General features: G+C 39.2%; 1 protein-coding gene across 2 annotated transcripts in view; it reads left to right on the top strand.

Moving 5' to 3' along the window:
- Positions 1-11,437, top strand: part of LOC120721794 (zeta-sarcoglycan-like) — a 62,142-nt gene that overhangs the window by 22,358 nt on the left and 28,347 nt on the right. For both annotated transcript variants that reach the window (XR_005693258.1, XM_040012347.1), the window contains exon 3: positions 3,517-3,618. Coding sequence is in view for 1 of the 2 variants with exons in the window: in XM_040012347.1 (XP_039868281.1) it covers positions 3,517-3,618 (102 nt within the window). In the remaining variant the exon portion in view is untranslated. The remainder of the gene's footprint in view (positions 1-3,516; positions 3,619-11,437) is intronic.

Below are 11,437 nucleotides of genomic sequence, written 5' to 3'. Positions count from 1 at the left end.
ATTTCCTTTACTTTCTGTCACACTCCCAACCCAAATAGATGCTGACAAGCTGCCACAGTAAAATGAAAGAGGGAAAGAAGTTGGAAGGACTACTACAAATAAACCTAATGCCTAACAATGTAAAATAAGAACAATAATAATAATAAAGACAAGATGAAGTAACAAGTTATAGTTTTTTGTTTATTCCAAATGATCATCCAGATGTCTGTGACATGTGATGACAAACACCATAATGGAAGGCCTTAGTCATCACATGGCTTAAACTCATATATTTTTGCATATGCTGAACAGGCAGTCAGACATGCTGTAACTGTGGGGTGGAAAACAGCATGAACACCATACGGCAGGGGTCTCAAACTCCAGTCCTCAAGGGCATGGAAAAGTTGCATGACACTGGCCCTTGAGGACTGGAGTTTGAGACCTGTCAAACCACACCTGTCATATGGAATATGACAGGTGTGGTTGAACTGCATGAAGACTGAAGTTTCTCTTCTCTTCTGGCAGGACAGGAATGTGGCCTTGTCCTGTGAGCCACTGTAAGGATGTACTTCGAGTAGAACTGGACTGTCACCAGCCTCAGGCTCTTCACCCTTTTCAAAGACAAAGCAGTCATTTAGATAAAATATTAGATATTGCTTACCTGTAAATGCACAAAGTAAATTTAGAAATGTAATTATTGTCAAGAGTGAACAAGCACTGATAGTGTAATCTACAGCTGTGGCCAAACGTTTAGAGAATGAGAAGTGTTGTTTGCTTATTTACAAAGTTTGCTGTTTCAGTGATAGTTGTATATCATATTATATCACTTCAAACAGAGATGATCCAGTAATGCTGCACTAATGAATTAGACTAACTATTCACTTTAGCTAAAGTTATTAAGTTAGCTAAAGAGTTGGGATGCTGTGTAAGACATAAATAAAGCTAAAATACAAAGGTTTGGACACCGTTTTGCATGTTTCCCTACTGTAGGGGTCTCTGCAAGCATACAGAGCTCTGAGAGGGTACAAGATGACAACTTTGGAATTCTACTAGAAACAGTCGATCATATTTGTTGTCAAAGCTGAATTCAGGGCAAACTACGCTAAATTAGCGTTTTTAGCTAGCGGCTACAATAAGCATAAAAGTTACCTTACGGCTATCATTTGTTAACATGACGCTTGTTCTTATACATGTAATACATTTATTACCAACCTGAGAGTTTATCCGCTGGTCATTCGACATGACGAATGACTTCTGAAGTCTTAGTTCAGCTCAAGATGCTGTAGATTCCCGTCGGTAACACTTTCGGTCCGCTAGTAAAACGTAGTTCTATTAATCTGCGCTTGAACCAGAACCGGATGTAAGTTCCAAAAAACTGAATTTTGGAACTGAAATTGAATCGTAGAACTGAAACTGAATGGTGAGAAGTGAAACTGAAATTATTCGAGAGCTGAATTTTTAAAGGATAAAATGCAGTTTCAAAGCAAATCAATTCATTTTCAAAATATAAAATTGAATTTCAATTTAGTGATGATCATTTTCAAACCATAAATTCAATTTCAAATTAGACTAATTCAAATTCAGTTTTCAAAAGCATTTATTCAAGTTACAATTCAGATTCAATCTGAGCAATTCAAATTCAAATTTAACTTATTCAAATTCAGTTTCTGATGGCACAGATTTCTGCCCATATTACCCAGACGTTGTGCTATTAATAATGAAAACTTAAACGTGAAATCCTGAACACGTGGAAAGGTAGTTAAGGCGGAACATATTTCTTTTGAGACTCAATTTAAAAAAAAAAATATTTTTCTATTTCCATAGCAGAACACAAACTAAGATGCACTGAACATATTTACAGTCCGGACAATCAGAGAGAAAAATTAATTAATAAATTTATTAAAAGTAAAGAAATTACTTATTGTTATATTTGTTTTAATTAAATAAATAAATGAACAATTTAAATAATTTTAAGTACTAGTATTGGGACAATAATGCAACACACAAAAAAATAAGCTGGTAATTGACAAAATCCTTTTTTATGTTAACACCATTTATTTCCAAATGTACAGTTTTACCAAAAAAAAAAAGAAAAAATGAGTAAAGCACATTGTTGCTTTTTTTAATCAAGATACCAAATCAGTTATTTTCTTGCATTCCTGAATAGAAGAATCAGCTTTAGTGGTTAAACTTGAACGTTGAACTAGTTTTAAGCAAATTTTTTGAGAGATTTCCCAAAATTTCTTGTTTTATATTAAAAACAAGAAATTTTGGGATATATATATATATATAATAGATATGTGTATAAGATATTTATTTGTTCATACCACATACTTTTTATTTTTTTTAATTTTATGAATGATGGATGTAGCCTCAATGACACATCCCATTGTGCAGCCAAATCATCAAAAAGTATCAAAGATGGTACAAAAAAATGAAGCCAGTGCAAAATGGCTTAAATCTAATCACCACCACGATAGTTGTGGCTACAGAAAGACTTCCTGTCCTATAGAAGTATATGAGAAAAACAGCTTTCCGTCTTGACCTCTGTGAACTCTTTCCTGCAGAGTTTATGGGCTCAGTCACACAGAGAAGTGCTTATGTAAAACTTGAAGGTGAGTAAGATAATGGATAATAGCTGGAACGGACCATCTCTGCAGAATATGGATGTCTTTAATGTCACGTGCCTCTCCTTTCTAATGGTTTTCCTGCTACTACATGCCAAGTGTCTGATTTGACTGTTAAATTCTAATACAGCGCGCTGCTTGAAATGTAAGTTGGTCCTTTTTCAAAGAGGAGTTGGCTGGCTCTTGCAGTTATTAATCATTAAACCGTGTGTGGCGAGGAGCAGCTTGAGCCGTTTTTGATAGCAGTTAAAGAAAGCTGGTGTGTAAGTGGCAGTGACTGTCAGGTCCCATATGGTTAAAAAAGCTCTGTTGACATTGTTCGCAGCCATTATTTTCCACAGCAGTGTCTTTAATTTTGTCCAATTTATCACACGTGCCCATTTATGTAAATGCAGTGGACAAAACATTAGCAGCAGCTTTGAATGTATCACAGTGCAGTACAACACTACCCACTTTGACCTTGGTAAGAAGAAAACCCCCAAAACTTGCATATTAATATACAATACTGAGCTAATACTATTTCATGCAAATCAGCAGGACCATAAATCTAATTTCTTTCTTATTTCCATGAGTCTTCTCAACATTCGCTTCCATAGCTGCCACATTAGTCTGTTCCTCCTCAGTTTGCCTCCCACTGCATGCAGCCTGTCACCCTGACAGTGCTGAGTGTCTGTGGCATTGTCACCTCGATGTCATGTCCTACTTCTTCCCTGTCACTCAGCCCCGCTGCCTGTCCACCGGCCTGTCTGCTACACAACAGCTTGAGCTCCGTCTAATGTACTTCACCGACGCCAGGATCCTTTTTTTTTCTTTTTTAAAAAACGTTTGGGAAGCTATAACCCTTTAAATCAAATCAGGAAAATGAACACAGCTTCTTACAGCATCACTGATGATCATGACTCTGTTTCAGGATGGAATGGGAAACCTCAAGCTGAACCAGGATGGGATTCGCATGGAGGGAATCAGCGAGTTTCTTTTGCCTCTGTATGTTAATGAGATTCAGTCCAGAAGGGTAAGTTGCTCCCTTTTCTCACCGGCTTCAAGTTGCTTGTTGATCAATACTCTGACTCTGATGCACTAGGAATAAGTACCATTGACTGAAACACATGTGAAAAGCTCTCAGGGAGAAAGATGTCTCTAAAGCTGCAGACAAGTTCATATTGATCTTTCACTGTTGAGGAAGTTATGATCAATTTATTATCAACAAAGGCCAACGTTCCTCCGAGCTCAGACTTTATGCATGCCTGGGTTTAAAAAAATAAAATAAAATAAAAGACGACCCCTTTCCTCTCTGTGTATTACTCCTTTCCTCTTCGGCTTCCCTCATTTCCCGTCGTCCTCAAACGGCGTATTATCAGGGCCTCCCATCGGCAGGAGGTGGGTAATAGGCTGCTTCTCAGCTCCTCTCAGGCCACATACAACCTACAGGAGATTACAGACGATTACAGGGGGGGACCAGAGTGTCCCTGCTGGATTTCCAATCAAGCCCACGCGATAAATTCCTCCCCCTGTGCACTTCCTCCCTCTCCTTTCTCCTCTTTGATGTTTAGTAGATTAACCAACACGGCTCCAGCCCAAAGTTGATCCAAATGTTCTTCTCCCACACAAATCACAGACGCTCAGTTGGATCATCCCCTTTTTCAGTGATTAGGCATGGTGCAGAAAGCAATTTCAAGCACTGTAGGCTAGGGTTCCAGTATAAATTTGATTTTTTTTTTTTCTGTTTTTTTTTTTTTTTTTTTTGAGGGACATGGATGGAGGAAGTGGCTCGATTATGGCTCCAATTTGCCACAGCAGATTGAGAAACAACTCCGAATTGCCCACTCGTGCTCTTTGATGTCCTAGTTGGAGCTAAATGTTGATTTAAATATAACGCTCTTGTGCCTTAGCGGTAGAAGGAAAAACCACCTCACGGCCGTAGCAGATGCCCAAAACTGAGTATTAGACAAAGCCAATATTTCACCGCTTAGTTCAATACCACCTGCAGACATTTTTACGGTCTTGTTTTACAGACAGCGCTGTGCAGGGCCCCTCTTATCTGCCGCACCAGAGATATTTGCAGGACAAAAGTCTCCATGGGTCACTCAATATTTCCTCACCTGAGGAAATATGTCAAGCACACACAGAGCAGGGATTATGGTTATGTTTACACAACAGTGCACGGTGCTTCTCTACAGTCAGATAACCAGCATTGATCAATAAGCCATTACCACAAATGGCAGTGAACTTGGTAGTGCATCAAAGGTTTCTTAAAATCAAATATAGCATGACCTTATTTATTTATTTATTTATTTATTTATTTTTTCAAGCTGCAGCTGCTAAACTCACAGTAAGCTGTAGTTTGATATGTTTTTTTTCCTTTTCACGAGTCAATCATTGCTTTAAATTTTAATCAGTAACTGAAGCTGTAATCTGCGGGTAACATATTGAAATACTCCCTCTGCTTATTTTGGCAGTAACTCTGATAGCTGGCAGCAAAGTAGATGCTGAGTAGCCCCTTAAAAAGGCAGAGCAGTGTCAGAGTAGCATGTTGCGAGGTGACAGCTGTTCTCTTTCAGTTTACATTGATTAACCGAGCAAAATCATGGGAAAAATGCAATCAGGTTGTTTTTGTTGTGTTTGTGAGGTGTCAGCAGGTTAGCATTTTGACCTGCTGACTCTTTTGCAGGTCGAAATGATTAAAAGAAAGTCACTGTGGATGATACGCTCTGTTTAAAGGCGTGTGTGTGTGTTGTTGTGGGTTTTTTTGTTTTTACTGTCATTCTGTATCATTGTTGCTGTTTGGCCCTACTTTCAAATTCAATTGAATTCTAATGAGTTGAGTTGAAGTTCAGTTTATTCCTGCACATTTAATTGCATCCACCTACCTGTCACCCAGGGGAGTGAGGCAGACAGGAGGGAAATAAGAAAGGAAGGAAGAAAGAAGCCACTGTTAATCATAAAACCAAAGTCTTGTCGGTTTTGTTTAAATCTTTATTTAACCATGAAGTGGAGCTCTTGAGATTTAAAATCTCTTTTGTGCGAGTCCGCTGGAGAGCGGGCTGCGCCAACCTAGTGTTTATTTAATGGTAGGTTTTTGGGGTTTTTTTGTTTTTGTTTTTTTTGTTTTTTTGCCTGTCCCGTTTGGCTCTTTTGCCATCAGAATTGTTGTCTAGGTTAATGCAGTTTACAATCTCTGTGTGACGCTGGTGGTAATGGGTGGATGACTGGATATGTAAAGCGCTTTGGGGTCCTTAGGGACTAGTAAAGCGCTATATAAATACGGGCCATTTACCATTTATTTTACCATAAATAGGCCACATTAATAAATCAGGGTAGTTACCCACAAAACAAAAGCTAAAGATTTAAGCAATGTTATAATAAATATATTAGTAAGAGTTTAAATTAGATTTTTAACACATTTTATTTCATTTTTCTTGTAGTATATAATTGTTATTTAACAGTACAGGGAGTGCAGAATTATTAGGCAAGTTGTATTTTTGAGGAATAATTTTATTATTGAACAACAACCATGTTCTCAATGAACCCAAAAAACTCATTAATATCAAAGTTGAATGTTTTTGGAAGTAGTTTTTAGTTTGTTTTAGTTTGTTTTAGGACACTCAAAAGCCTGCCATCCATGGATTCTGTCAGTGTTTTGATCTGTTCACCATCAACATTGCGTGCAGCAGCAACCACAGCCTCCCAGACACTGTTCAGAGAGGTGTACTGTTTTCCCTCCTTGTAAATTTCACATTTGATGATGGACCACAGGTTCTCAATGGGGTTCAGATCAGGTGAACAAGGAGGCCATGTCATTAGTTTTTTCTTTTATACCCTTTCTTGCCAGCCACGCTGTGGAGTACTTGGACGCGTGTGATGGAGCATTGTCCTGCATGAAAATCATGTTTTTCTTGAAGGATGCAGACTTCTTCCTGTACCACTGCTTGAAGAAGGTGTCTTCCAGAAACTGGCAGTAGGACTGGGAGTTGAGCTTGACTCCATCCTCAACCCGAAAAGGCCCCACAAGCTCATCTTTGATGATACCAGCCCAAACCAGTACTCCACCTCCACCTTGCTGGCGTCTGAGTCGGACTGGAGCTCTCTGCCCTTTACCAATCCAGCCACGGGCCCATCCATCTGGCCCATCAAGACTCACTCTCATTTCATCAGTCCATAAAACCTTAGAAAAACCAGATATTTCTTGGCCCAGTCTTGACGTTTCAGCTTGTGTGTCTTGTTCAGTGGTGGTCGTCTTTCAGCCTTTCTTACCTTGGCCATGTCTCTGAGTATTGCACACCTTGTGCTTTTGGGCACTCCAGTGATGTTGCAGCTCTGAAATATGGCCAAACTGGTGGCAAGTGGCATCTTGGCAGCTGCACGCTTGACTTTTCTCAGTTCATGGGCAGTTATTTGGCGCCTTGGTTTTTCCACACGCTTCTTGCGACCCTGTTGACTATTTTGAATGAAACGCTTGATTGTTCGATGATCACGCTTCAGAAGCTTTGCAATTTTGAGACCGCTGCATCCCTCTGCAAGATATCTCACTATTTTTGACTTTTCTGAGCCTGTCAAGTTCTTCTTTTGACCCATTTGCCAAAGGAAAGGACGTTGCCTAATAATTATGCACACCTGATATAGGGTGTTGATGTCATTAGACCACACCCCTTCTCATTACAGAGATGCACATCACCTAATATGCTTAATTGGTAGTAGGCTTTCGAGCCTATACAGCTTGGAGTAAGACAACATGCATGAAGAGGATGATGTGGACAAAATACTCATTTGCCTTACTAATTCTGCACTCCCTGTATTTATTGGTTACATGTAACAAGTTTTGTCTCACGCAGTGTACAGAATCACTGAATGTTTGGATTTCTGTGTGACTTTTGTAAACTTTTTCATATTGAGAGCTTAAAATCATGTATCATAACCATATGTATATCAGAGTTCTTGTTTTGATGAACCTACAGAAAAAGGCTCTTCAGTTTTATTTTGTGTGTGTGTGTCTTTTTAGTTTTTTTCACCCACAACTTTAGCGTTTTGAGTCGCTCTGTCAACCTCAGCAGCAGCATATGGCTGTTTGAGTAGAAACCTCTGATAAAATCACTGTTCACAACTTGTTAGGCACCAAACAGCAGGCAGAGTCGCCGGTCTGCTGCTGAACATTTTGCAGATAAAGAGCCTGATATATGACCGAACAGAGTTAAAAGGAAAGCGCCTAAAAGCATCAGTTCAAAGGAATGCTAATGATGGTCGGCATCTGCTGCTATATGTGAAAATAGTGTGTTAGTGTTAATGGGTTACTCATACTAACATCATGAGATGATCATATGTCTGCGTTCACAGCTTGTTGCACTTTACCAAGTGGTCAGAAAATTTATTATTGCTGCTTTCAGTTTTGATATTATTAGTAAGATTTTCCAGCCGTGTCTGTGTAACCTTATAGCCATGAAAATGTATTTGCTCCTTCCTGATTTTTTTGCTTTTATGTTTTTTGCATATTTCTCACATTTTTTTATGGTAACCTGAGTAAATAGCCACAGATGCAGTTGTTAAATGTTGATTAATTAAGAGAAAAAATAATTCAAATGTATTTGGCCCTGTGTGAAAAAGTAATTGCCCCCCCCCCCCCCCCCTTTGTTAAGTCATGAATTAACTGTGATAAACTGCATTTTTTTGGAAAGCTGAGTTCAGTTTTACGAGCCACGCATACAAGACCTGCTGAATCAAGAAATCGCTCAAACAGAACCTGTCTGACAAAGTGAAGAAGGTTTTAAAAAAGAAGCCAAAAATGCGATCTAAAGAAGTCTTTGGCATCTATCAGTCTGGAAAGTGTTATAAAGCCACTTCTAGGGCTACCGACGACTCACTGTGGAGGTCACAAAAGAACCCAGAACAACATACAAAGAGCTGCAGGCCTCACTTGTCTTACTTAAGGTCAGAGTTCATGATTGAACCAAAGAAAGAGACTGGGCATCCACGGGAGAGAACAAGGAGAAACCCACTGCTGACCAAAGGGAACTCAAGGGCTCGTCTCACATTTGCCAAAACCCGTCTTGATGATCTCAGAGACTTTTGGAAAATATTCTGCGGACTGACGAGACACAAGTTGAACTTTTTGTCCTTTTACATCTGCATAAAACTAACACAGCAATAAATAAAAAGAACACCAGCATTGAGATATGGTGGTGGTGGTAGTTTGCTTTGCTTTTTCAGGTCTTGCTGTAACTTATGCAGTGATGACTTTTTCTCTCTACCAGAAAATCCCGAAGGAGGATGTCCGGCCATCAGTTTGTGCCCTGATGCTCAAACACACTTGGGTTATGCAGCAGGACAATGATCCAAATCACACCAGGTTCACTTTTGAATGCCTCATAAAAGCAAATTTAAGCTTTTACTAGTCAAAGTCCAGAATCAAATCCAATTGAGGTGCTTTGGCTTGACCTTAAACAGGCCATTAATGTTGGAAAATCCAGTTTGGCCTAACTTAAAACAATTCTGCAAAGAGGAGTGGCCGAAATTCCTCCAGATTGAAAGACTCAATGACTATAATCACAAAGGCTGCCACGATGACACAACCAGTTATTAGGCTTAGGGGGCAATTACTTTTTCACACAGGGTTGAGTAGATTTCAATAATTTTGTTCCTTTTAATAAAAAATGCTTTGCCCATATTGTAGAAAATGCTCAATAACACACACGCCATCAAATGAGGGTCTATTATCTATATTCATTCTAAGTGTTACCATAATGTTGAGTTGAAGAGTTGAAATAGTAAGGACATAAATGAAGTGTAAAACGTTAGAGCCTAACACTCAGCTTGTTTTAATATGTGTGATAATGTTAGCCTCTTTTGCTGCAGTTCTCATATGTACCTGTGCTGAGTTGTCTGTCAAAACTGACAGGCAGATGGATGGAAGGAAGAGTTTCGATATTATTTTTTTCCTGCCCCGAAGGCTTCCTCACTGCCTGCATGTCTGTCCACCTATCTCAGCCCTCCCTCCTTCCCCGCCTCTCTGCCTTCACCTGTCAGCTTCTGCAGATAGCACATTACATGCAAACTTGAGCTGTTCCACCAAACACAGGCTCGTATGAGGACTGTGAAAACAATACCGCGAGATGACCTTAATATCAGACGTTTGGATTACAACAAAATTCAAGCATATGATTGCGAGACAATAGCTTAAATTACACCTGTGAAAGCCACAATACTGTTATAATTTCAGGCACGACAAATCAGTTTGGAACTCAACATTTTTACCCGTCTGAGTGCAACAGTGCAACAGCAATTTCAGGCTTTTTGAAATCCTCGTCACACTTGGAGTTTTACCTGCCAGAGGAACACTGCATTTATAATTTCAAGTGTTTGTGAAAGCAGACGTGTGAGCGGGCACTTCTTCCCCCTCCCGCTTTCATCGAGAGGAAACTTCTCACAGGGTAGATCAGTACTAATCACTATCAGTATTGCAAAGATGTTGGAATAAATAAGGGTTGGATAGCTGGTTAGTATAAACTTTTAAATGACACTGGGACTGCACAGATGAATATATGTCTATCTGAATATTTGAATATTTTGGTTGGGGCAAAGTTAAAGTTAGTTAACGTCAAGTTAAATGAAAGATTTTAGGCACGATGTTTCATCTCACCGTGGGATTGCATATCTTAAAGTCTCAGCAGATTTCTCTGCAAACAGAAAATGAATGCACAAAGGAGACGAGTCTTGAGTTTAGCAATTTATCTTTTGGAATTGCTCCTGTTTTGCACATGCATTAGGCTAATAATCTCTGCTGCCTTTAAGGACAAACTGTGGTCAAATTAGATTCAGTGAACAGCAGTGATATATTTTAGCAAAGTGGCCAGTCCACTCTAATTAGTCTTTTTGCTGGGTTTTTTTGTAATTTAATGATGTAATTCCAAGAACTTTCAATTACTGGCGATTAAGAGGCAAGTGTTTTTATTTATGATAAGAACTTTTTTTTCTTCTGCCAGCTCAAACATTTACAGAAAGAAAGAAATCAGCTGCTGGACTGGACATAACACAAGGCAGGAGGCCTGGGATGTACACCAACTACAAATTCTCCATTTATATAGTAAAGTAATTGTAGCTGAATTCTTTAACCCTCTCCAGCCACAGCTGCTTGCAACTGTAGAATTTTACCCCCATTAGGAACGACAGTACGGAGATCAAATCTGACAGTTGGGAGGCTCTAGATGTGGGAGCAGTCAGTCTTTATTTAAAGGTAATCTTCGCAAATCATGGAGCAGACATGGATTTTATCATAACACAACATTTCTGGGGTTTTTATAAATGATCTTGTAACTTTTTAACCACTAGATACAGATGGTACACTGTCGCTGATAAAAATGTAAATCAAATGAAAACTTGGTTGGAATTTGAAAACTGAACACTGTGGTACGAGTGCATCGCAGTGCCCAGATACAGTTAATCACATCTCTGCTGTTCAGACTGTTGGCTCTCGTTATCGTCTCCGGGGAGCCTGACTGATCTATAAATAGCCGCAGATGCAGGTGTATCTTTATTGGAGTGAAACTTCTCCTTCACTAAGCCTCACCTACTTGCATTTGATAAGCACGAGAGAGCTGATTGTAAGCACTATTTCTGAATTCAAGTCGGCAAAAGACGGCTTAAAGCCATCCACCTGTTAATCTCGAGCAGCTTAAACCGCAAACTGCAGCGTCGCCTCGGAAAGCTAGAACCGCTTTGATTTGCATTGCACTAAAATACAGGCAACTTTTAATATTGAATATGACTGCGGACATGTTTTTAAACAGCCTGCTGCAAGATTTCTTATTTAAATGAGGAAATTAAGGCATAATAAGCATTGCTTT

The sequence above is a fragment of the Simochromis diagramma genome, unplaced genomic scaffold (assembly GCF_900408965.1).
Source record: "Simochromis diagramma unplaced genomic scaffold, fSimDia1.1 OVJJ01000604.1, whole genome shotgun sequence".
NCBI classification, from domain to species: domain Eukaryota; kingdom Metazoa; phylum Chordata; class Actinopteri; order Cichliformes; family Cichlidae; genus Simochromis; species Simochromis diagramma.
This window is presented reverse-complemented; position numbering and strand designations above follow the sequence as displayed.